The sequence below is a fragment of the Vombatus ursinus genome, unplaced genomic scaffold, assembly GCF_900497805.2.
Source record: "Vombatus ursinus unplaced genomic scaffold, bare-nosed wombat genome assembly UNPS02014882.1, whole genome shotgun sequence".
Classification (NCBI taxonomy): Eukaryota; Metazoa; Chordata; class Mammalia; order Diprotodontia; family Vombatidae; genus Vombatus; species Vombatus ursinus.
Genome location: NW_020954660.1, coordinates 1,601,075 through 1,627,798, shown reverse-complemented (window position 1 = coordinate 1,627,798; position 26,724 = coordinate 1,601,075). Strand labels below are relative to the sequence as shown.

The following is a 26,724-nucleotide window of genomic DNA, read 5'->3' as shown; positions in this document are numbered from 1 at the left end:
TTAAGCACTGGGGATATGAAGAGGCAAAATACAGTCCCTGCCCTCAATGAACTTACAATCAAATGCGGGGGGGGGGGGAACAACAAGCAAATAAATCTGTACAAACCAGCTCTATACAGGATAAATAGGAAACAGTGAACAGAGGGAAGGAGCTAGAATGAAGAGGGGTTAGGGAAGGCTTCCTGTAGAAAGTGGGGCTTTAATTAGGACTTAAAAGTCCTGACCAGGGAGGTCAGTCGTTGGGAGTAGAGGAGACAGAACATCCGGGCATGGAGGACGGACAGAAAAAATGTGAGGGAAGGGAGGGAAGAAAGACTGAGGCAATGAAGTGAACTGTCCAAGTTCATCCATACGATCCTGGAGCTTATGCTGGAATACCATCTAGTCTGAGCCACTCATTTTACAGATGAGGAAACTGAGACTCAGGGAAGGGAAAGGACTTGTCCAAGGTCACAAATAGTAAGCAACGGAAGTGGGATTCGAACCCAGGTTCTCTTCCACTAGAACCAATACTCTTTCTACTTTGCCAGCTCTGAAGGCAATAGTCCAAAGCTGGGAGTCCATAGCCTCACCTCCTCCACCATGCCCTATCTTATTATAATGAGGCAGGAGAGGGGCAGGAGAAATCCCTGAGCCCTTCCAGCCACTTTTGTCCATCTCTGCTCCCTTTGTGAATATGGGTTCAACAGTCATTTAAAGGGATGATTTCCTCCTTCACAGTGGGCTCAAAGCAGAGTGTTCTTGAAGACACTGCCCTCCCTTTGATCTAGTCGATTTGATTAATGATATCCCTATGTCCCAGTCTAGGAAATTTCACTTTCTCTCACTCCTTCTCAGCAGTTGCCAGACTCAACCCAAATATTTATATTTTTTTTTTTACTTTTTCTCCCACTCTCCTCACAAGCTTATGTTGTTTTTGTCTTTTGAGGTTTCGTGTGTGTGTGTGTGTGTGTGTGTGTGTGTGTGTGTATGTGTAAGTGTAAGGAATTTAAACCATATGGCAAGCATCTGTTTGTGGCTGGGCAGAGAGGGCCAGCTCTTCCTGGCACACTGACTGGTTTTAATAAGGGTCCTCAGCACTCTAGCATCTTTCTGGCACAGACTGCCCTGCTGCTGTGAGAAGCAGATATTGTGTGGTAATTGGGTGAGGGTCCCTCAAGGCTGATATGCCAGGGCACCGATCTTGGAATATTAAACCCAGCTTCCCACGCACACTCAGTTAAAATTCTGCTATCACTTTGGGAACTGGAGGGACTCTGAAACACTCCTGAAGAGCTGGGCCAGACATAGATAATTAACTGTGACTTTCCTTTGGCTCTTCTCTCTCCCCTCTTCTCTGCTTTCTTCTCTCCTTATTTCCTCTCTTTTTAACTTTCTTTTGCACCCCCATATGGGCAAAATGGAAATATAGATTTTTATTGTGACTCCAAATTAACATTCCATGCATAGAAGAGAAAACCCTACTGCCGCATCCCCAGACTTCATTTTGCTCTGCTCTCTGAAGCATTTGCAGCTCTCAACTTTGCCTTTCTTGTGATATTCTGTGTGTGTGTGTGTGTGTGTGTGTGTGTGTGTGTGTGTGTGTGTGTGTGTGTGTGTGTGTGTGTAGCGGGGATGGGGGAGGGGAGGGAAAGTGGGGGAAGGGAAAAAAAGCTCTGGAAACCTGGCTTCTCTCAATAAGTCAACAAGCATTTCAAACCACCTACTATGTGCCAGACTCTGTGGAAGGCTAGATGTTGGGGCTCCAAAGTACATTTCCTGCTTTCTAGGAGTTTACAGTCTCTGGCTGGGGGTGGGGGTAGGGGGCAGAATACAACAAGTTTGTGAATAAGTCAACACAAAGTAATTTCTGGAGGCTAAGAGCAGTAATCACTTGGGAAATCGGAGCCTTCCTTAGGCTGTGCCTCCTGAACTGTGGTTTTCAAAGAGACACAAAGGAGGAGGAGGGAGAGTGTTCCAGACATTGGAGTTGGGGTGGGGGTTGGGGTGTGTCACTTAAACAAAGGCCCAAATTCAGAATATGGAATGTTGTGTGCCGGGACCACTATAGCAGCTCAATGTGACTAAAATCTAGACATATGTGAAGTAGAGTAATAATAACATCAGAGAGCAAAGGTAGGTAGGAGCTGAAAGGGTCTTAGAGGTCGGGTAAAAGTCCATCAGAGGTCATTTTCCAGCCGCCCCACTCCCAGCTTAGCAATAGATCAATGCAAAATTTGACCAACTTTTCTACTTGAAATCTATAACCCTGAAAACGAACAGCCAAAAAAAAGAAAAAAAGATGTTTCATTTTCTTCCTTCTGTTCTCAAGCTTTCAAAGGGCAAAGCAGTCTAAAGTAGATGGATAACTCCCATTTCTCTAGTGCTCTACAATTTGCAAAGCAATTCCTCCTGGCAACCCTGGTGACAGAGAAACTTCAGCATTTTTCTCCCCCACTTTCTAGAGGAAGCTGAGCCTCAGGGAGGTGAAGTGACTGCTCCATAGACACACAGCACCCAGTAGTGGCCTGGAAATTGCACTGGCCTTGAAGAGTGAGTCCCAGTTCTGTCACTTACTATCACTTTATTCCCCTGTCAGTTTCTTCCTAGGGGAAATAAGATGAGTTCTGGGTAGAGCAGGGGTGGGGAACGTCGAGGCCACTTGTGGCCTTTTAGGTCCTTGGGTGTGGCCTTTTGTCTGAGTCCAAGTTTTTTTTTATTTTTTATTTTATTTAAATATTTATTTTATCCTTTTATTAAGGGGATTTGTTCTGTGAAGTTTGGATTCAGTCAAAAGACCACACTTGCGGGCCTAGAGGGTCACAAGTGGCCTCGAGGCCTCAAGCTCCACCAATCCCTCCCACTGCCCCCCCTCCAGGCTAGATGATTTCAAAGCTACCCCTTCCTCTTAGCTCTAAATCTAGGACCCTTAAGGTCAGGATCAAGACTTGTGCCTCTGTCTCAGGCCTCCCAGTCCCTTATTCATTCTACTTCCTCATAAGAATTTAATTCTTTTTCTGATTTGTAGGGTAGCTTAGTTTGGGAAACACCATTCTTGTCAAGCTCTCTCCTTTTATCAAACAGGAAGATGAGACTTGGAGAATTCAAATGACTTGGTCTTTCATACATCTAGGAAACCATTTGTCAAATCCAGATCCCCCGGCAAGAAATTCAGTGCTTTTTCCACTATGCTGTCAATATTGCACCCTGATACAGGCTCGCAATTGCCGCCATGGGTGTGGAGATAGTCTTAATGGGAGAAATGGTTTTGGCCCAGGAAAGGAGAGCAGAACACCCTGTCCAAGTGTCAAAACCAACTTCATGAATTGCATGGGGGATCAGAAGACCAACATCTGAAAGGGACGAAGGCCCTGTGCAGCTCACGAGAGGGATCCTCAGCTGCTGCCCCTCCCCAGACCACTCTTTGCTTTGATTTTGCAAGAAGAGGTACAAGTGCTTTTGGGCTTGAGGGAGGGAAAGAATGAGAGTGGTTGAGGAATTGGGCAATGATGGGCAGGGTGCAGGGCTGCTACCTTGGGTGTTGTTTTCCACACCCGTTTTAATCCTCACCAAGTGCACTGTCCAGGAAAAGCAAATATCTTCCTTTAGGCATGGGGGCTTAATTTAGACCTATCATCCCACCCTCTGCTTGGGATAGACAAAGTGTTTCACCCCCTAGGTATGCAGCAAACTGAGAACAGGCTGGGGCTGGGGGCGGGGGCGGGGGTGTGAGGTGGGGGGGGTGGCCCAAATGACTGCACTGCCACTGCCCAGACCAACAGGACATTTCATGTGGAAAGAAGTTTGGACTTGATATCGTAGGATTTTGAGGAGAGAGGGACCTTAGAAATTGTATGGTCCAAGGATTCCAAACCTGGGGTCCTTGAACTTAAAGACATCTATATATATATATGTATGCACATACACACACATACATACATACAAACACACACACACAGAGGAGAGGAAAAAAGACAGACAGATCTCAGAAGGGGTCTAGAGGTTTGACCAGACTGACTGCCAGAGGAGTCCATGATACCAGGGAAAAGGTTAAAAAAAAACCTGCTCTACTCCAGATGCCCTATTTTATGAAGGAGGAAATTGAGGCCCAGAGAAGGAAAGTGACTTGGCAGAGGTCGCACAGTAATTGACAGAACCAGGATTTGAATCCAGGTCCTCAGCTTCGAAATCCTTACTCTTTGCTATACCTATGCTTACCATCAATAAGCAGTTATTAAGCACCTGACCTGTGCAGAGCGCTGTCCAGGGTGCTAAGATAGAGACAAAGTACAGTGAGATAGGCTCCCTGTCCTCATGGAACTTACAATTGTTAGGAGAATATGACATAATGGAAAGAGAATTTTGACCACAAAACAGTACTGGATTTGTGATGGCACAAAGAGAGCCTTGGACCTTGAGTTCAGAAACCTAGGTTCTAGTCCTATTTCTACCTGTGTGACCTTCAGTGAGTTCCTTCTTTCTGGGCTTGAGTTTCCTCATCTGAGGTCTTTGTTAATCCTTCCAATTTTGGGCATCTCCTGCTCCCAAAATATTTTCTATTTTTTGTTTATATTTTGCAGCTATGTCTGTTTTTCCCCTATTAGTCCCTTTGTGGGAAGGGACTATTTCATTTTTTGCCTTTTTATCTTCAATGCCTGACACATAGTCTACACCTAGTATATGCTTGTTGGATGCAATGGAATTGGATCTATAAAAATGCAGTTTGTATGATGGGGGAAAAAAAAATCACTGGATTTGGAATCTTGGGACTTGGGCTGAGTCTTGACTCTACCAGGGGCCAGAGGGAGTTTCCTCTCTGACAGTGCCGGATACCAGTGAAATCACAAATCCAATCCCCCCAAAAGAAGACTCTATCATCTATCTCTATCATTTCTCTATCATTTTATAAAGAAACTCCTTGGCATTTTGATTGGTGTTGAATTAAACATTAAAGAATTTGAGCAAGGTGTATTATTTTTTTTTCCTGTATTAATTCAGCCCTTCTATGAATGTTGAATGTCCCTCATGTTATTTAGGTCCTACTTCATTTCGGTCTTTCTAGGTTTATAGTTGCCCTTTTTTTTTTTAAACAAGTCCTGTATATTTCTAGGTCAGTTAATTCCCAAGTATTTGATGGGTTTTTGTTGTTGTTGTAAATGGGGGTTTCATTATTATGTTTCCTTGATCTTTATTGCTAGTAAATAAGAATGCTGATGATACTTTGTGGCCTAATCTTGTATCTGGTGACTTTCCTGAATTTTCTTTATTGTCTCCATTATTATTTTTTTTTTGGTCGATACAGTTGTTTTGTCTGTGAAATGCTCCCAACAAAATTATTCTGAGATTTAATAGACTGTCAGAGCTGGAAGGTGTCACCTCCTGAGATCACCTACCTTCCCCCTTTACTGAGGAGCAAAAAGACTACAGAGCCATGGTCCCCCTTTCCACTAGGCCATGCTGCCTACTCCACATGAAGAAACTGAGGCCCAGAGAGATGAGGTTACTTGCCAAAGATCACACAGTTACTTGGCAACAGAGCTAGAATTTAATCCCAGATCACCTGACTCTTATTCCACCGTTCTTTCATGCTGCTTTTTTAAACTCTCTTTTAAGAGAAACCGGGGTTTTACTAAGGGGGGTTGCTCACAAATGTTTAACAATCAGCTCTGCAGGGAGAGAAATCAAAACACTTTTAAGTTTAATCTTCATTGTCAACATTTTCTTTGGCACTTTCTCAAGTCTAGACGATCTGTGAAGTAATCAGCCAAGCCCTAATTTGTAGTGTTTCCCAATTTCTAAGGTATAAATGCTCCCACAGAAAACTTAGCAATCAGCTCTCAGGGAGGATCAGAGCTGGCTTCCACACCCTTGCCCCACCTAATATACTGTTACTCACTTTGGAGCAGGATTTGGTATAAGGTACATCTGACTTGGCTTTCCTCCCAAAAGCTCTGCCATTTAATAATGCTGGCTGACATTTATATACAACTTTACATGTCATCTTTTTTGATCTGCCCAGCAAACTTGTGAGGCACATGCTATTATTATCATCTCCATTTTACAGATGTTATTTAGACTGAGTCTCAGAGAGGTTAAGTGACCTTCCCTGTGTCACACAGCTAATGTGTCAAAGCCAGAATTCCAACCCAGGTCTCCCTGATTCTAAGACCACCACTCTACCCACTATACCAGGTGGTGTCCACTAATTAGTCATATAACTGTGGCAAAGTTGCTTCCCTTCTCTGGCCTCAGTGTCTCCATCTGATGATTTCCAAGGTCTCTCCCAGCTCTGATTTTCTGTGATTAAATATTCTAAAGAGAGCCACAAGTGAAAAATGGCTTGCATGGCCAAATTTCTGAGCAAGATAGTGTGGAAGAGAGCTGTCGGTCTGGAGGGGGATGCCACTCTTGGGGACCATTCTTGGGAAGGGGGAGGAGGAAAGAGAAATAGGGAGATTCATAGCAGGGGTAGCACCAGCATCTGGAGACCATTGCTAATGCTTCTAGGTAGCTTGATTTGTCAACTTGGCTTGGTTTGATTTTCATTTTGTTTTGCATTTTGGGGGGGCTTGAGTCTAGATTGTTATATAGTCTTGGGTGAGGCAGACTTGAGAGGCTTCTGTTCCTAAGGAGGGTTTGTCAGACATTGATTTGGGGAAGTGCTAAACCTAGCCAAGAAGGGGTAGTGGTGCAGGTCACTCCAAGAAAATAGTAGCCCACTAATTGGGCAGTCTATAGGAACCTATAGGCCACTGTAGGCTCAGTGGATAGAGCGTTGGGCCTAGAATCAGGAAGACTTGAGTTCAAATCCAGCTTCAGACACTTACAAGCTGTGTGACCCTGGGCAAGTCACTTCACCTCTGTCTGCCTCAATCTACTGGAAAAGTAAATGGCAGACCACCTGCCAAGAAAACCCCATGGACAGTACTGGTGTGCTATGGTCCATGGGGTCACAAAGAGTTAGACATGACTGAACAGCAGCAACAATAAGGAACCTTATAAATAGTAGTGTATGGTCAGTGCTCAAAGGATCTTAGCTCTTGAACTGGGAGGGCCCTCAGAGGCCATCTAGCACAATCCTTTCATTTTCAAGAGAGGATTTACTAACCAAGGCCCAAAGAAGGCAAGTGACTTGCCCAAGGTCCCACAGCTTGGACCCCCCCAGGGCCTCAGGACATGGGCAATGCAGTATAATGGAAATACAACTGTCTTAGGAATAATAAGACACGAGTATAAGTCCTAGCTCTGCCATTGACTTCGAGTTGTCACTATGGACAAGTCACGTTATACCTTGGAGTTTCAGTTTCCTCCTGTGTAAAATGAGGATAGTATCTCAGAGTGCTGTTAAGAAAACCCACGGTAAATCAGAAAGTGCTTTATGAATCCTACATTGCTAGAGAAAGGTAAGTTGTCATTAAGAAGCTCCTATTTCTATGGCCTGGTCCAGGGATGGGGAACCTGCAGCCTTGAGGCCACGTGTGGCCCTCTAGGTCCTCAAGTGCGGCCCTTTGACTGAGTCCAAGTTTTACAGAACAAACCCCCTTAAGAAAAGGATTTGTTCTGTGAAGTTTGGATTCCAGTTCCAGTTTGGCCACCTTCTTCCTCTATGCCCTGGGTGCAGTTAATGAGCCTCTCTGGACCTCCTCGGATGGTCTGCTTTAGAGATGGAAGAGTTCTTACAAGTCCTTTAGTCACAGGACCATAGATTTCAGTTTAGAAGTGACCTCAAAGGTAATCATCTCTCCAGCCCCCTCACTTTATAGATGAGGAAACAGGGGCCTAGGGTGGGGAGGGGACTTGTTCGAGGTCCCAAAACTAGGAAGCGGCAGAGCTGACAATGCACCCAGGCAGCTCAGCTGCAAGTCCAGGGCTCTGTCCAATATCTGCTGCTGGAACTGCTTCCTTGGTTGCCCCTAGTGTGAAACAAGGATGTTGGACTAGAAAGGCCCTTCCAGCTGGAATACCCGATGATCTGGATGACCTTGATGAGTCCTTCCAAGTCCACAATCCTCTAAGAAATCAAACTAGATCAAGTGTCAACCCTCCCAAAGGCTAGGAGTCACCACCCTGGAGATTTCAAATACCACTGTCCAGAGCTCACCCCAAGGACACTGTTGGTGGGCCACTTCTGGAAGCCTATTTCTATTTCTGTAGATAGGAGAAGGATATAGGGGTACTGTCCAGACCAGTAGGCTGGCTCTAAGCCTCTGGCACTGAATCCTATTTGTCACGAGTGAGGTTTGCAAAATACTTAATTAATCTCTTTCTCTCCCTCTCTCCTCTTTTTCCCTCCCTCTTTCTCCTTCCTCCTACCTCTCCTCTCTTCTTCATCGTCCTCCTCTTCTTATACCTCCTGTTTATGTGTCTCTTTCTCCCTCTCCTCTTCCTCCTCTTGCTCTCCCCCTCTCCCCTTCCCTTCCATTTTCTCTCTCCTTACTTCCTCTACTTCAGTGGGGGGATGAAGAAAATGGCTCCACTGAGCCTCAGGTTAGGTGGAGGGGCGACCAGTTGAGTTTAAGAGAAGTTAATAACTTTATACAAGAGGTGAATGTCTCTAGGCTCTTGAAAGTGAACTATCGACAGAGCACAGTAGAGCATATGTGTAAGCCCATCTCACAGAGCGACTAAGGCTAGTGGATTTCTTTAGCTCAGGAGTTCTAAGCTTCAATGGGCTAAGGCAATCGTGTGTCTGTACTAAGTCTGGCATAAGTATGGTGAGTCCTCAGGAACAGGAGATGCCACCATGTTGCCTAAGGAGAAGCAAATGAGTCCAGGGCAGGTGAATGATCAGAGTGGGACTGGAGCAATGAGTAGTCCCTGCACCAGCTTGGGTGAGATGGGGAGAGGAAAAAGGGGAGAGAGAGGAAGGAAGGAAGGTCTGTCCAGTGGTTCATGCTGGGTTTAAATACTATCTTTGCCACTTACTATTTATATGACTCTTGACAAGTTGCTACATTTCTTTAGGCCTCAGTTTCTTCATCTGTAAAATGAGAGATTTGGACCAGTTAACCTTGGGGGTCTCTTTCAGCTCTAAATCTATGGACCTATGAGAGCAGTGGGGAGAAGATTTTTCCTTTCCAGGAATACCACTAGGGATAGCTTTATCATGTGGGTTTTATTGGGGGTTATATTCTTTGCACTCAGTCCCTTCCTCTGAATGTAGGGTCAAACTTGAGAATAATTGGAATTGTTCTGTTTGTCTAGTAATTTTGAGTTTCCCAAGGGCTCTTCTCACACCAGCCTTGTGAATCAGAAAGTGTTCATCTGATCAGCTCCATTTTACAGATGAGAAAACTGAGATTCTAACGAGGGAGAGGACTTGCCCATGGTCACATAGATTAAATAGATCTTCTGATTTCAAGTCCAGCGTTTTTTGTTTTTTTGGTTTTTTTTTTTGTAATTATACCATATTGTATTGGGGGACAAAATTAAGAGCCATTCTTATTTCTAGAACAATTTGCAGTTTAAATAACATTTTTTGCTGGAAATATCTTTAGGAGGCAGGGAGTAAAAGCATAATCATGGCCATCTTACAGAGAAGAAGACTGAGGTTCAGGAAATTTAAGTGGTTTTCTCACAACCATGAGACAGTAGTGATGGTATGGGGATTTTAAACCAAGTCACCCAATGTCAGATCCAGTGTTCTTACCATCATGGTGTGCTGGTATTCCCCATTCCCAAACGCATACAGACCCCCTTAAAAAAGAAACTAGTTTATTGCCCTTGGTGTGGGCTCTGAAAGAGCCTGTCCAAATAATCCTACTTCTCTATTTCCTAAGCCCTCTAAACACCTTGAGTCTCCTATCTGGGCTCCTCTCACCAAATCCTGAGAAGAGCAATAGATTGGAGCAAGTATTTGTGCAGATGAGGAAAATGGGGGTGGGAGTAGGTTATTAGATTTGTCCCCAGCCCCCGTGAGCTAGGGCTGAGTCTCAGATGGCCCCACTCCCTCCCCTGACATTACCCCCCACAGCTCTCTTGGCAGTACACCAGGCTATTTCTGCACCTCACTTGTTGCCAAGAGTATAGTCCCTAATTCTGGGTGGCATTTGACAGAGAAGGAAGCTGCCCCACAGCTAGTTAAATAGAAGCAAGCCTGGACCTCAAACCCAAGGCCAGTGTTCTTCCCTCTGCACTGTGAGCAGCCACGTCTCTCCTTGTTCCCATCTCAGACCTTCCCTTGGTGTCCACTCCCAGCTTCCCCACTCCTCAATCAGCAGCATGGAGTGCCAAGAGAATCAGTACCGGGACCAGTGGGGACACTGTGTTACTTGCCAACAGTGCGGCCCTGGCCAGGAGCTCTCCAAGGTAAGAGCAGCTGGAGCATCTTTTTTTTTTTTCTGCCCTGAAAACAGTGTGGGGGGTAGGGGGAAGTTGAAGGAGTACAAAGCCAAACAGTGGCTAAATCAGGCAACCCCGACCCAGAAGGTTGAACATATCCCCATGGTCCTATGGGTAATGTCTTTTTGGGAAGGAGGCTTCTAGAAATTGTCTGTTGGGCTAAGTGATAGTGGCTGACTAGAGGGAGGGAACTTCCCAGTTGTTTTCTTTCCTGACCCTAGGAAGGTAACTCTTCCTCTCTGGGGTCTGGGACAAATACCCAAAGGATATCAGAGAGGGTCCAGTCTGGCCCAGCACTGAGAATTGTCTCTGGTTAGTGACCATGCCATGAGCCTTCTCCTGAGACAACTTTTAGAACTAGAAAGATTCATAGAGATTCTAGAGTCTAGAATCTAGACCAAGTTGAATTTACTAGAGGACAAATTCCACCCCCCCAAGGTCAGAAAGCTAGTGAGTGGCAGAGCCAAACTACTCCAAGAGATCTCAGAGGGCACCTAGTCACCAGCTATCCTAGCAGGAATGCCCTCCATGAAAGCAGGATCCTAGCATTTAGAGCTGGAAGGAACCTTAGGAGATGATCGAGTCCGACTCATTTTATAAATGAGGAAACTGAGGCTCAGCAAGGTGAATGACTTGTTCAAGGTCACAGAGGTGGTAACTGGCAGAGCCAGGATCTGATCCTCAACACCTCCAGCGATGAGGGCTTTGGGAAACTGTGAGACACACAATGATGGGAACCTTCCAAAACCCTCCTTTCTACTTTGGGACAGATATGATTATTAGAAATGGCGCTTTTTTCTAATTTATTTATATTGAGTGAAAATTTGGTTCTTTGCATTGTCTCTCCATCATTCTTGGTCTTGCCTGCCCATTTCTATATGAGAGTAAAGACCTGGAGTCAAGAAGACCTAGGTTAAAATACCACCTCACACACTAATGAACTATATGTATGACCCTGGGCAGGTGACTTAACCTCTCTCTGCCTTAATTTTTTCAACTGTAAAATGAGATGGCTGGGCTATATGGCCTCTGGGGTCCCTTCCAGTCCTAAATTTATGATAGTGATCCTAGTCCCCAGTAAGTCTTCTCTCAGCGAAAAACCCCCTACCCACCCACCCCCATTTCCTCCAACTGCATCTGGTTCTGGCCTGATTTTCCTCCTAGACACCCACATGATCTGTCTGAACTTGTCAACATCCTTCATCAAAAGGAATGCTTATTACTGACCACAGCAATCCAGATGGGGTCTGAGCCTAGCAGTGTATAGAGGCACTGACCTGTCATCTCCCTAGGGTGGGGAGCTGCCCCTTTCTGAATACAACCTAAGATGGCACCATCTTTTTGGTCTGCCGTGTTCTACTGTCATTTCATAGCTCCACTACACTGTTGCCATCGTGTACTAGCCTCTCCCCCATCACCACCACATCCCCCGCTTCTGCCTCCCTAGGTGCTATTTCCAGGAGGCACTACCACATCCCGTACCAAAGCAAAGTGGTTACATGGCTTGTCCATCTCATCTCGATAGGTATGGAATAGGGGACAAATAGTAATTCTGGAGTGAAAGCCTTGCTAATTCCCAACTATGTGACCATTTTGGAAATCTTTAAGAGGGGGTTCAGTTAGATGAGCTTCTAGCTCCCCAGGGAGAATATATGCCTGCAATCTATGTCCTGTGTCCCTTTCCTGTCAGGAATGCGGCTATGGGGAAGGAGGAGATGCATTCTGCACCCCTTGTCCCCCCCGAAGATATAAGAGTGGCTGGGGCCACCATAGCTGCCAAGCCTGTCTAACCTGTGCCGTCATCAACCGAGTTCAGAAAGTCAACTGCACTGCCACTTCCAATGGAGTCTGTGGAGACTGTCTCCCCAGGTGAGTCAATTCCCCAGCTTCATGGCAACGGGAAGGAAACTAAGCACTCCCATTTCCAGAGGATTTTTATGCCTTTTAAAATGCTTTCATGTAGTTAACCTTGCTCAAGCAACAACTTAATGACTTCCTGAGATGATGGCCCTCTGCTCGCAGTGGTACCATTGGAAAATCGCTTTCCCACTGCAGATCTCAGCCTTCTCATCTGTACACTTCTCCACTTTAGGCAAATGCCTTCTGAAGTATCTTCAGAATTGATCATTAATCTATAAACCCATGACCTTGGGTTCAGAAACTGGCTCAAGTGTTTATTGATTGTGCGACCTTGGGCAAATCTCTTGGCCTCTGGGAGTCTTAGTTTCCTTGTATTTAAAATTAGGAGGCTGTCCTAGATGACCCCTGGGATCCCTTCTGCTGTTGACATTCTATGTTCTAGATATACCCTTATATGGACATGTCCCCTCCAAGGCAGCCTGGCTTAGGGGAGAGAGAGCACAGTGCTAAGCTCCCCTCCAGGTGCAAGATAAAGGCTTATGGACTGATCGGATCTCAGATCTAGTCTGTCATTAGCGTTCTATGTTTTATGAAATTTGCATCCCTCACATTTCTTGATTCAGGAATAAAAACACATATTCCTTCCTTCATTCATTCAAAAAACATTTATTAAGTCACTACTGTATTAGTAGCCAGGCGAGATAGAGTTTAGATAAGGCATGCTCTTTGCTTCCGTAAAGTAAGGGGTATGACACAGACACAGATAATGGGGGTACGCAGTATAACATGTTACGGGCCCTCGGGAGGGGCAAAGTACTCTGCAGGGTATTAACAGTATTATTGTCCCCATTTTCTGGATAAGGAGATTGAAGCTCAGCTTGTGGAGGTGACTTTCCCAAGATCAAATCGAGTCAGTGGCAGAACCTGACCTCCAACCCATGCCTTCTGCCTTCTGATATGGTATTCTTTCTGGTACGGCCACTCCATGTGAGAAAAAGGTATGAGCCTGGCCTCCACTGAATGGCCATTGGTACCCACTTATGCAATGGAAGTATTTCATTAGCATCAGTCCAGCTTATGCCCAAGTAGGGGTTGGCTTTCCTCTATGGCTGATCTCCAGTACTTCATCATAGCATCAAGGTGTGACCATGAGTACTTGAAGGTGAGGCCAGATCTTACAAAACTGAAAGGGATGATAAGATCTTAGACCTGGAGCTACAAGCAACCTCAGAAGCCAGCTAGCTAAAAACCAAGGTCTGCCATGGAATCATTGGTTTAGAACTGGAATTGACCTCAGAGGCCAGATAATCTAACTCGTCTTATTTTACAGGGGAGGAAACTGAGGCTTAGGGAGGGGGACTGACTTGCCCAAGGCCACATAGGTAGTAAGTAGAAGAGATCAGATTTGAAGTCAAGTTCTCTGACTCTAGGCTTTAAGGACAGGCCTGGAAATACATCACCTATACATCTTTGGGAAGCTTCCTACCTTCTGCAAGTTCTTCTTTTCCTATTTCCTCACCTACAGGTTCTACTGTAAGACCCGAATCGGTGGCCTTCAGGACCAGGAGTGCATCTCATGCACCAAGCAAACCCCTGTGTCAGAGGTTCAATGTATGTATCTTTTCTACTTCTCTCCTGGGTATAGGCAGAGTTAGCAGGCTGAGGAAGTGGGGTCCCCAAGAGCATGGTAAGGGCTTTTGAGATGGACGTACAGGAGAATATAGAAACATACCCAGGGACCTCAAGCCATAGAAGTCAGAGCCATGAAGAGAGGACTTTAGAGCAGTGTTGTGTAGTGGACAGAGCATGTATCTGGAGTCCAATGATGTGGCTTCAAATCCTACCTCTGGGACATGTCTGCTGAGTCACTTGGGCCCTGAGGCCATAGTCCTCCATGATAAGTAAAGGAAGGGCTTTGGATCAGGTCAAAAAATAACAGAACTGCAGAACGCTAAGGGACTTGAGCATCCATCTAGTACAACCTCTGCCCAAAAGGAATTCCTGTTTTAACATAGCCAACAAGGGGTTGAAAAGGACCTGTGAGGAGACTTTGAGTTCTAGATCCAGACTCCTTTGAACATCAGGACTAGAAGGAACTTTAGAAATCTTTAAGTCTAAAAAACCCATTTTGCAGGTAGTGCCAGAAGGATGATGACTTGCCCATATTATTAGGTCTTGTGATCATATAGTGAACAAATGGAAACTCACCTCCCAAGTCCAGTGCTATTTCCAGTACACCATACTACCCTCTTACTCTACCCCAGTGGGGAGGGAATCTCAACGCAGTGACCTACAGGTAACCAGGATGAAGAGATGCCTTTGGCACTAAGACTTGGGAGAGCCATAAAGGAAGTGGGGTTCTGGCCTGAAGAAGCCCCCTTCATGGCGGGAGTTCTGCTCAGCAAAGATGGGAGCCCACTACTTTGTCCCTTGGCCTCATTCTGATGCTCCTTCCCATCTTGTACCACAGGTGCCTTCAGATTGAGCTCCGTGAAGCTCGAGGTGCCCACAGCGCCCCCTCAGGAAGCTACACTCATGGTGCTAACAAGCAGTGTGCTAATTGTTTTTGCCCTGGCCCTCATATCCTTCGCCATCATCTACTGTAAGCGTTTCATCAAGCGCCAGTTCCGGCATGGTAAGGCATGATGCTGATGTAGCATTTATATGGTGTTTTAAGGTTTACAAAATGTTTTACCTATATTCTCTTATTTGATACATTCTCACAAAAACCCTGGAAGGTAAGTGCTATTATTATCTCCATTTTATAGATGAGGAAACTAAGGTTAAGTGACTTTGCCCATGTTCACACAGCTAGAAAATGTCTGGGGCAGGAATAGAACTCAGGTCTTCCTGTCTCCATGTCCGGATGCTCGATTCACTGCTCCACCTGCTACCTCTTGGGTGGCATGAGTGAGGTCCAATAAAGGAACTCTCTGGGACTTGGAGTCAAGATAGATAGTCAAGATAGTCACAGAGGTAGGCAGGGTGGAAATTGTAATTGACTTAGAATCAGAGGACCTAGGATCAAATCCTGACCTTGCTGCTTCCTACCTGTGTGATCTTGGGCAAGTCATCTTCCTTCCCTGTACCTCAGTTTCCTCCTCTGTAAAATGAGGGGGTTAGAGTGGATGACCACTGAAATCCACCCCCCAGTCGTATCTATGATACTGTGTGTAAAGATCATACTTTAACAAAGAAACCAAATCCTATCTGCATTGGCATTCCTGCTGAAAATGAAACTGGAACATGTAAAGTATAATTTTTAATTAAATGGAAAAACTCATGAGATCTCCTCAAAATGGGGAATAGAAGTTTGCTCTTGTTAGACTCATAATGTACATACAGGCAATAATAAGAAATAGCATTTCATAGGCTACTTGGTCAACTCACTTTGTAATGTTTATGATGAGTGGACATGACCATGCCACCATGAAGAAAATCTTAGCTCATGTACCAAAATTGGATGAAATGGAGAGATTCTTGGAAAAACTTGACAAACCAAGGTCTATATATCAGTGACTTTAATGTGAAGTTGGGCACCCGGGGAGGGTGGTAGAAAATATGGTTAGGATTAAGACATAAAAGATGCCAAAGACTTGTAGAGTGGCCTCAGTGGTCTCAGCCCTGTTGATCATGAATGCTTTCAGAGGAGTATGAGAAGCCCCCAAACAACATCGTGAAAAATGAAATTGACAAACAGAAAACAGCTGGTTACTCATGTGGGAGTCATTTTTAGCATCAGGTGTCTGTGCAATCAGATCATTGACTGGTTAAAGTAAAGGTCAAAACCCAAACCAAATTAGAAGAAAGGATGAACATGAGAAGACACTGTGTACAATTATAGCAGCTCCATCCTGAGGTATTCAAGTAGCTGTTGACCCTGAAACATGAGCAATGGATAAAGAAAAAGAAACTGACATTGACCATCACCACTTGCTACAGAAGTGTAGCAGATATAAAGCAATGCCATAACGAGGAGGCCAAAAGAGCCCAGAAACTACTTTAACCAAGCAGTTGCTCATCTTGCCAAGAAAAGAAATGCTGTAATCAAGGATTTAGAATAAACTCATATAAAAAAAACCATTGTTAAAATAGTATAACCTCATAAAATGGGGGAAAGCAGTAGAAGGGAGTTGGTGTGAGACTTACCTCAACCAAATTACCCCATTAACCTTTGCAGATGGAACTGAAAGGAGAATAACAAATAGATATAATATAGAATAGATTTGCACACATTTGCATAGCAAGCTATTCTCATCATTAATGAGAGTGGAGCCATTATAGAGTAAATTCTACTACTAATTTAGGAATTGATGTACTATTCTAGGAAATGGTACTTAAGAAGATAAAGCTGGGGGGCAGCTAGGTGGCGCAGTGGATAGAGCACCAGCCCTGAAGTCAGGAGGACCTGAATTCAAATCTGGCCTCAGACCAAACATTTGACACTTACTAGCTGTGTGACCCTGGGCAAGTCACTTAACCCCAACTGCCTAAAGAAAAAAAAAAAAGAAGATAAAGCTGGTCACAGATCAGTCAATCAGTCAATAAACATTTGGGGGGAGGCTCTAAGCTAAAAGCTGAGGATACAAATACAAATAAAAAACAAAGACAAACCCTGCCCTCAAGGAGTTTATAAGCTAAAAAGGGAAGACAATACACAAACAGAAGCTATAGACAGGGTGGGAAGGCACCCCGCTGGGGATATCTTGGAGATTTCTGGAGAAGACTCAAAGTTGGTGGGAAATGGGAAGAAAGACCCTGTTGAACCCCTTCCCTAAATAGAGGCCTGAGAGTTTAGCCCTGCCCTGCAACTGAACCTAATTAAATTGTGTCCTTCCTTTTCAAAATATCTCAGTGGAGATAATTCTAAAATGGAAAAAATGGTACTATGCATAGAGATAGTATGGTCAAGAGAAATAAGGATCAGGGGTGTGCTGCATCCAGCACATGCCGAGCTTATTGTTAAATTTTCTGGGTGAGCACCTCAGAAATCAGCAAATGTTCCAAATCAGGGATTGATAAATTGTTTTGTTGACTGTCTAGACTTAAGAAAGTGATGGAGAAAATAACAATAATAATGCAGATTCTTGCATTTTAAGAGAGCCAGATGTTAAACATTTATAAGCATGTTTTTCAACAAGTTTTAGGGGAAAAGCTAATGAGTGTTTGTTTGGTTGTGTTGAGTTGAAGTGTTAGCTGGACAACCAAGTGGAGATATCTGGTTGGTGATTGGAGAGATACAGGTCTGGGGCTCAGAGGAGATGTCTGGGGCTGGAGATTTGGGGGTCATCTGCTTGGAGATGGTAGTTAGAGTGGTGGAAGTGACTAAGATTTCCAGGGAAGAGCACGGAGAGAGAGATGAAGAGAAAGGGAGAGGGGAATAGAGGAGGGGAATCATCAACAGGACCTTGGGGAAAAAAGTAAGGTCTGAAAAAAAAGATGGGAAACCAGAATAGAAGAGAGGTTTGCAAAGCTATTTACAAAGTTTATCTCATTTGATCCTCACAGCTCTGGGAGGTTGTCATTATTATCCCCAGTTTACAGATGTGGAAACTGAGGCAAAGAGGTTAAGTGACTTTGCCTAGGGCCACTCAGGGAGTTTTAGAGGCAGGATTGGAACTCAGCTCTTCCTGACTCTAAAATCCTGCACTCTATCCTTGGCATTACCTAATGGACTTAAAGAGATAGAGATAGACCCAAGAGAACATAGCATCTCTGAGGTTGAAGACTGAGAGGGAGTCTCCATTAAGAGGTAGTCACCATTGTCTCAAAGTTGTTGAGGTCAAGGGAGATGAGGAATGAAACAATGATGGTTGAAATTTGCATCAGGAAATCATTGGTAATCTAGTTAGCATAAGATCTGGGACGCAGTTCAGTTCAAGAAATTCACTGAAACACTAATAGAGCACTTGCCACGTCTGCTCTCTGTCTCTACATACGGCCCCTGGAAAACAACTATTAAGAGCTCGTCTTACAGTTGGCAATGTGCTTTTCCAAATCCCAGCCCCATGTCGTGTAGGCAACGTTACTGTCCCCAGTTTATAGACAATACAAATAGGGCCAAAAGAAATTAAGGGACTTCTCCCTTGCCCATATTCTGACTACCAATCAGTTGAACACAAGAATTGAACCCAAGGCTGCAATCCAAAGTAAACCAAACCAGGAAGACGTGAAATTTTCAGATGTGAAAGCTTTCATTCATTCAACATTTTTCCAGGACCAACTTTAATGCTAGAACTCTACCCCATGCTGGGAAAATGCAAAGAGAAATAAGGCACCGCCCTGGCCCTCAAGGAACTTTAATCTTAAGGTGGAAGATTCTTAAAAGTCAGGTGTAGATCAAGGCAAGACTCACTTGGGAGGAAGACTGCAGGGGTGGGGAACCTGAGGCCTCGAGACCACATGTAGCCCTCTAGGTCCTCAAGGGTGACCTTTTGACTGAGTCCAAGTTGTACAGAACAAAGCCTTTTATTAAGGGGATTTATTCTGTGAAGTTTGGATTTAGTCACAGGGCCTCACTTGAGGACCTAGAGGGCGAGGATTTGTTCTGTGAAGTCTGGATTCAGTCAGAGGGCAGCACTTGAGGACCTAGAGCGGATTTGTTGTATGAAGCCTGGATTCAGTCAGAGGGCCACACTTGAGGACCTAGAGGAGATTTGTTCTGTGAAGTTTGGATTCAGTCAAAGCAGCTTCCACACCCTTAGCCCAGAGAGTCCCTGAAGTTCTTTGCAGCTCTGAGAGTGTGATTAAGAGGTAGTGTGGTGCAATAGAAAGAGTTTGAACTCAGGACCCAGAGGCCCTTAGTTGAAATCCTGACTACCATTTACTAGCTGTATGACTTTGGGCAAGTACCTTCCTGTTCCTGGGCCTCAGTTTCCTCATATGTAAAATGAGGGAGCTGGACTAGTTGGTCTCTGGGGTTCTTTCTTGATCTAGAATTCCCAATCCATTGCTTATGCTATCTCTCAGCTCTCACTACAATGGTTGGCATCTAGTAGGTGCTTAATAAATGCTCATTGATTGATTGCTTGATTCCAGCGATCTTCCCACTTTGCCACTCAGTCTTTCACACCAGTCTCAGTGACATAGTGTCACCTGTGCTAATAGTAATAATGATGACAGCAGCTGGTATTGACATAGCACCTACTATGTGCCAGGCACTGTGTTAAGTGCTTTACAAATCGTATCCCAACTGATCCTCACAACAATCCTGGGAGGTAGGTGCTGTTATTATCTCCATTTTACAGATGGGGAAACCAAGGCAGGCAGAGGTTAAGTAATTTGCCCGAAGTCTCACAGCTAGTAAGTGCTTGAGGCTACATTGAAACCCCAGGTCTTTGTGACTCCAGGCCCAGTGCTCTATCTACGACATCACCAACTGCCTCGACTAGTCTCTGGGTGGTCAGTGCAAGTCATTCTGGGTTACCCAGCAGGAGAGGACCTGTTGAGACAGGCCTCTCAGACTCATCAGGGGTGGCACTGACAGAGCTGCCCAGAGGCTGGAAACAACACCGGACTGGGAGTCAGAAGATCTGGGTTCAAATGCTCACTCTGCTTGCTATCTACGTGTCCTTGGCCTAGTCACTGCTTCTCTTCTGTCCTCAGTTTCTTCATCTCTAAAATAGGACCCAGAGGATTGGGTAAGCTGATCTCTAATGCCCCTTCTGTCCCTATTGTTCACCTTTTAAATTTAAAAAAAAATGATACAGAGTCTGCCTCCTTTGGCTTTGACTCAATCCTGCCAGGCAGCTGATAGTTGGGGAACCTGGGAGAGTAGGGTAAGTTTCACTGGCATCAGTGAACATTTAAGGAGCCTCTACTCTGGGCCTAGTCCAGTACTGGGCCCTATGGACAATCCAGAGATGATAAATCAATCAACCAACAAATATTTATTAAATGCCTACTGTGTATTAGGTACTGGGGATGCAAAACCAAAAGTGAATGTGTCTGTGTTCCCAAGGAACTTAGGTTCATTCAGAAAAGGCCCTGCCTTTGCCCATAAGCAGCTTAATGCAATGGAGGAGGGGGGGGAGCCCTATGCTTGACAAGACAACCAGGAATGCTGGGAGGTGAGTGATTGTATAGCGAAGAATTATGCTGCCACAGAGAACTGGAGGAGAGAACATTGGGGTTCCCTTGTCTCTGGCTCTGCTAACCTAACCTTTGAGTGACTAGAACGCTGGATTGGAAGGCAGCTGTGTGACCTTGGATGATTCTCTCTTTGGGCCTGCTTCCTCATCTGTAAAACTAGAGGGTTGAAGGATTTGGTGAACTCTAAGGTCACTGCCAACTTGACGTCATCCTATCCTGGCCACCTTGGGGCTGAGGATTGCACGTTGACAGGGGGAGCTGGGGCCTTGCCTGCAAGGCAATTGGAGAGGCACGAGGTTGAGCGTTGAAGAGATGGGCAAGGAACCATGTGGCCGATGGAAGGCTAGGTGTGGGAAGCAAGCAAGAGACAGGTGCAAGAGTTCCCCAGGAAAGTGTCACTCATAAGGCTGTACAAGTGAGTCACCAGGGAAAGGATTGAGTTCTCTAGGAGAGCTAAGGACAGGGCACACTTTCATTTTTTCTCCAGCTCAGTCACCGTCTTTCCTTGCAGGGCAGCCAACTGAGTCAAAATAGCCCACTGGTGCCCAGTGGGTCTGGATAGAGGGCCTTGGCTTCCCTATCCAAGCCAGGGTCTGACATTGGTATGTCAGCAAGGTGGGCCCCACTTAGGGCAGTTGAGCACTGGAGACTCAGAGTCATCCTCCATTGGCAGGGTACCCCACTTCTCAAAGCCCCAGCCCAGACTCAGGAAGAATTGAATTCAAATCCAGACTCAGACACTTCCTAGCTATGTGATCTTGGGCAAGTCACTTCATATCTGTTTGCCTCAGCTTACCAATCTGCAAAATGGGGATAATACTAGCACCTACTTCTCAGGTTGTTATAAGGATTAAATAAGATAGTATTTGTCAAATGCTTAGCATAGTGCCCAGCTCACAGTAAGCGCTGTATACTATATACCTACTACGTACAAGGCCCTTTACTAGGCACTGGGCGTACAAAGTCCAAAGCAGAATGTCTCCACCCTTCAGGAGCTTACATTCCAGTTGGAGGAAATGACATCAGTCAATCAAAAGGCATTTATTAAGCACCTAAACTGTGCCAGGCCCTGGGGATACCAAACCCCAAAACTTAGCTCCTAACCTGAAAGAGTTTACTTTCTAAATGGGAGAGACAACATGTAAAACAATTAGAAACACACAAGATATGTTGGGGGAGGGGAGGGGTGAAGGGAATAAGCATTTACTAAGTAGCTGTATTATCTCATTTGATTTTCCCAGCAGCCCTGGGAGGTAGGTGCTGTTATCATCCCCATTTTATAGATAAGGAAACTGAGGCAAACAGAGCGTAAGTAACTTGCTGAGGGTCAGATAGCTAGTAAGTGTCTGAGGATAGATTTGAACTCAGGTTTTCCTGATTCCAGACAAAATGGAAAGGTCCCTCCTCTCAAGGACCTTACATTCTGTGGTATAGGGAATGATAAGAGACTCATATATCAGCATATTAATCAATGTCTCGAGCCATTAGAAAAAACGTCTCTGAAAAGAAAGATGAAGGGATATTGTCTTCCCTGCTATGTAAAGTGGAACTAGCTATTTTTGAATTTGTAATCAGACAGCCTAGAGAGGTGGAATATGGGTCCAAAGGTTCAGGTTCAAAATCCTGGCCAACTTCCTTTTACAGATGAAGAAACTGAGGCCCAACAAGGGGAAATGAGGCACTTCGAGGGCCCATTCGGGTCCCCTGATTTCAAGCTTATATTAACTCATTATTTCCAATACATTGGCCACTAGTACTGGGTACAGGGACCAAACCCAAGGTTTGGCATGAATCAGATGCTGATGCGGTTGCTGACCCAGCTCTCCATCACAGACAATGCTCTGGTCATAATGGATGAGGTAAAGTTGCACTCATTGTAAAGCAGAGGATGAGGTCACAATGCTGACTCAAAGCTTAGCCAATCAGCAGCCACCTAGGCCTTTAAATTCCGGCTGAAAGCAAGTCTGGCTCCAGAGGGCAGCACTGGGCCCAGTGTCCAGGGCTGGGCCCAGCATCCAGGACTGGGCCCAAAGTCTAACTAATAACCTGCCCCTAGAGGCTGGCATCAGGTAGACTGAAGCTTAGGAGTCCTAACACTGAGGGTTTTTGCCCCTACTCTTTGCACAGAGACCACCCCCACTGCCTTTTTATTGTCTTAATATACTTAGACAGAAAGAGGCATGGCTTGGAGAGCTGATAGCATGACCACCAGCAGGTAGGGAGCTAGTTGGGAAGGAAGAGATGAGGGGAGTAGAGGAAGGTTCTCTTGCTTTTGCCTGCCTTCTTCCTCACTCATTACCTTCTTTCCTTCCCCTGCAGGTTTCATTGGGTCTCTAGACTTTCAGGGACAGAGAGAACTATCTCAGGCTTCTGATTATGCAGGCCCGTGTCCCAGCAGGGAGCTGGGCATGAAGAATTTGGGTCCTGTTGTCGAGCAAAATGGAGGTGAGAGTCTCTTGCTCCTGGGTTAATTCTTTGGAGTCCCTTACACAGTGGGGTATCGCCCTACTAAAGCCAAAAGCCAGGCTCAGGCCCCCGGGAAGGGGTATGAGAATTTGAGCCCATATTCATCAGCTCTCTTAAGATGGCCACAAATACCTTCTTTGGTAGGTGGACTGAACCTAACTTTCCCCTTGAGCTAATAACAGTTGGAACTCCTTCTATCTGTCATGCTCACCACACCTCCGGTAGGGCGTGATCAGTGAAAGACTTTGACAAAGTGAAAAAGGAGGGTAAAGGGGATTCCATTGGTGGCAGAAGACCCAGGGTTCAAATTCTCCCAGCTTATGTCCTATCAAGGAGACAAGTTAGTCTCTGTACCTGTAATAGCCCAACCCATCAGGATGGTTTGGTTGTAAGAAAATTATAATGTCCTAGTTGGAATAGGGTGCTGTTGTCTCATATGTGGGAGTAAGCCTTTGACTTCAATATCGGGTGGTTTCGTTTCCAGTCTCCGAGGATTCGGTGCAGTTTGTGGATGATAGCCCAGCATCCAGAACCGAGGGAAATGAGCGTCTTCGTCACCTACACGCCAACCTTGAGCCTTCCCCCGGGCAGCTGACCTGCAATCCCACCGATGCCCAGGTGCTCATCCATACCTGCCCGACTTCTGAGGCCCAACCTGATCCGTTGGGGCACCCCCCGACACTTCCTTCCTGCGCCTCGGAAACACAGTCGTGCTGGGCCCATGCCCCTGTCGAATGTACTGAGCTGGACCTTCACAAATTTTCGAGCTGCAGCCCTTATACCAGTGCAGAAGGGCACAGGGAAGCTGTCATCTGGGCCATGCCAGGGGGCTCCGGAGATAGAATGGGATTCACCCCTTCCTTATACCACTTAGAGGGAAAGTCTCCTGCACCGGATTCTTCCTTTAAGGTAACTACATAAGCCCAGTGTCACAAGAGGGTAGGCATACTGGGAACATGCAGAGAATGATGGGTAAGAGATTCTAAGGGTCTAAACTGGCTTCTTTGCTTCCTCCCTAGGTCTCTTCGGCCAGTGGTGGCCACATGTCCTGGTAAACTGTCAAGCCACATATACTGGACTTCAAGCCCCAGTATTGATGACTTATTCCATATCTGCTCTGCAAGTCTGGGGTGGGGGGGCAACTTGGCTCCCCAGGCTAGTCTCCTCCATTTTCCAAAAACAACTGACAACTATTTGAATGGTCTTTCTTGTGTCTGGGCAAGGGGAAGTGGGTGCCGCCACAAGGCTGCTTGAACGTTTCTTGTACTTTTTTTTAAACTAAGTTCCGCAAAAGAACCTGGAAGTTCAGGGGAGGGTGGTAAAAGGAGGGATTGAGATTTTCACTAACAAGTCCAACCCTGACCACAATCCCTCCCCTCCCCCAGCCTCCCATTTTTTTGAGGTTGGCGAAGGATCTGAATTTAGATGGGTTTGAACATTCACTTGAAAAACCCCTCAGTAGCTCTTGACTGCCAAAACAGTGGGGGGCCCTGGGAAAAAACATATACTTGGCCTTGAGAAGCCCAGGGCCAGATGGTTTCCATGAGCCCAGTTGGTCTCCACTGCCCATCCCCACCAACTCAGGAAGTGCCCATCTTGTGGGCCTCACCTTCTTGACTCTTTCCGGCCGGCTGGCCGAGACTTGTGCTTGCCTGGTGTTATTCCCGGCTACTTCTGGGGTCCCCCATCCACAACTTGGGCCGAAGACAAGTTTTTTTTATCCCCCCTTGGCTGTTGGAAAATGGAAGGCCAGAATCGAGGACTTCAGAAGAGGCACTGGGGGTTGGGGTTGGGGGATCCCTCATGGGGCTCAGGGATCATATTTATGGTGCTTTCCCGAATTCAGAAGACCTCTTCTGCCTCACGTGTCTTGTCAGTTACAAGAAGAACAGCCGTCTCCCCAAGATTGGAGTATCGGCTTGCAAAGGCTGGCCAACCACTGACTTGAACTGTTTTTTCTCCTCTCCCCTTGCGCCCTGTCAGCTCTGACAAGCCTAACAATTATTGAGCACCTTCTTTTACAAGGCCCTGTGACTATTCTGATGGATGGAAATAATGCAGGGACTTAATTTATATAGGAAGCTGCTCAGAAGCTTAATAACCCCTGGAATATTCAGGTTCTGGCCCCCCAGGGATGTTGGGGAAAGGAGCAGGAGTTTGGGGGGACTCCCCCTCCCCTATCCCAGCTGTGCTCCAGAAGCCCCAGGGAGACTGCATAACACGTTACCATCAGAACAGGCCCTGATCCCCAGCAAGCACCCTCTTAACAGAGGCTGGCAACACCACAGGGGCTCCCTTCTTCCTTCTGGTTTGAATTGCTCAATCCCTCTCTGTTTTTAGGGATCTCTGACATGTGGGGTGTGTGTGTGTGTGTGTATGTGTGTGTATTACATGTGTGTGTGGTATATATACATATGTGTGATGTGTTTGTATGGTGTGTGTATGTGTGTAATGTGTGTTTGTGTGTGTATGTGTGGGGGGGTGTTGGAGGAAGAAGAGAGCAACCTGCCCCAGGGGCTGGGAATGAGTGAGTTGTCAAGACTGCATTTTCAAACTTTGTTTCTGGATCCTATAATATTGCCCCCAGACTTCTCCCCTCCTCCGCCCTGGACTTGCCTCCTTCTCTATCTTTGGGGTATTGATGTATATTGAGGCTGGAATTGGGTGTGTGGGGGAGAATAGATAAGTATACCTGACTTGCCCCATAGTTGAAGACATTTCCTGTTTTTGTTTTTGTTAGTCAACATTTGTAGGGAGCCTGAGATGGTCATTTTTCCAGAATTGTAAGGGATAGAGAGATAAGCACACCTGACTTCCCTCCCATAGAGTTGAAGACATTTCATGGTTTTGTTTTTATAATTGAGAAATTTGTAGGGAGCCTCAATATGGTTTTGAGGTTCTCGTTTTTCCAGAATTTCAGGAAGCTTTGAGGGGAATGACGTTGGGGTTGGGGTGGAGCTTGGGTGTAAATTTAGGGACAGCACCAGAGTTGCACTTAACAGCATCAGGCCTGGAACGTGGCCAGGGACTTACCAGCCCCAGCAGATTCTGTCTGCTTAGCTCACCGTGGAAAACTGGGGGGCAAGGTCACAAAAAGGGGCCCAGAGGAGAAAGCTCTGGAGAAATGCCAACAACCCAGTGGCCTTCGGGAAGATTTGAGGACAGTTCTAAAGGGATTTTTGATCAACTTTTTTTTTTAACTTGTTTCTAAGAAGCCTCCTATAGGCTGAGGAGAGGGGCACTAGCTTTGGAAATGATAGGCTACATGCAGTTCCTTCCCTCACTGGGCCTCAGTTTCCCTCTTGATAAAACTGGGGATTTAGAGGACAGGTGGGGGGCCCCTTTCCAGTTCTGAATCCAAGATTTGATTATTTTCCATATTGTTTCTTCATTTAGTCTCCTTTTTTGCATAGCATGATTTTCATTTATTAATCTCATTGGGGGAAAATATTTTTTCCCTTTGTTGTGGGTTTTGGGAGTGGCAGTTCAGACCACATAGTTCTTGATCTTTCAAAGCCTTAGAATTTGTGAATGTGTTTTCAGAGAGGATCGTATCAAGCTATATTTTGCCACATTTTGGTGATGACAAGGCATAAAGGAGCCCTTGTCTCCTTTTCTTTCTCCTTTTCTCCTCCTCCTCTTCCTCCTCCTGGCTAGTTGCCAAGCTGTTGTGCTTTTCTGAGCCCCCTAGGAGCAGCCAACTGGCCAAGAGGTCCAATTTCCCCCAAAGCTTTCAGGTGCTCAAGTCTCTGCTCTCAGAAAGGGGTGGGGTATGTACTGTACTGGATGTTATTGCCAGAGGTGCTCTTGGAAGCTTAGGGGGAAGAGGAAAATATTTCTAATCAAATGTGACTCAGCTCACCTCAGAGCCTTTGCTAGGGCCAAATTAATTCCCCATCAAACTGGTGCTAGGTCATCTAAACTCATCCCCTCCAACCCTCATCCCCATTTGGGGCCAGCTGGAGCATGAGGAAGGTGTGGGGGTGG

General features: G+C 45.7%; 1 protein-coding gene across 5 annotated transcripts in view; it reads left to right on the top strand.

The window, feature by feature from the left end:
• Positions 1-25,162, top strand: part of EDA2R (ectodysplasin A2 receptor) — a 29,678-nt gene extending 4,516 nt beyond the window's left edge. For 2 of the 5 annotated variants that reach the window (XM_027842658.1, XM_027842661.1), the window contains exons 2-8: positions 10,152-10,287; positions 12,011-12,189; positions 13,706-13,791; positions 14,651-14,815; positions 22,591-22,716; positions 23,222-23,646; positions 23,757-25,162. In XM_027842658.1, the coding sequence (XP_027698459.1) occupies positions 10,201-10,287; positions 12,011-12,189; positions 13,706-13,791; positions 14,651-14,815; positions 22,591-22,716; positions 23,222-23,646; positions 23,757-23,792 (1,104 nt within the window). In that variant the 5' untranslated portion in view covers positions 10,152-10,200 and the 3' untranslated portion in view covers positions 23,793-25,162. Of the gene's footprint in view, positions 1-2,444; positions 2,533-3,349; positions 3,427-10,151; positions 10,288-12,010; positions 12,190-13,705; positions 13,792-14,650; positions 14,816-22,590; positions 22,717-23,221; positions 23,647-23,756 lie in introns of those variants that run through there. The other 3 variants (XM_027842662.1, XM_027842660.1, XM_027842659.1) reach the window with 3 other exon arrangements.
• The last annotated feature ends 1,562 nt before the right edge of the window (positions 25,163-26,724 follow it).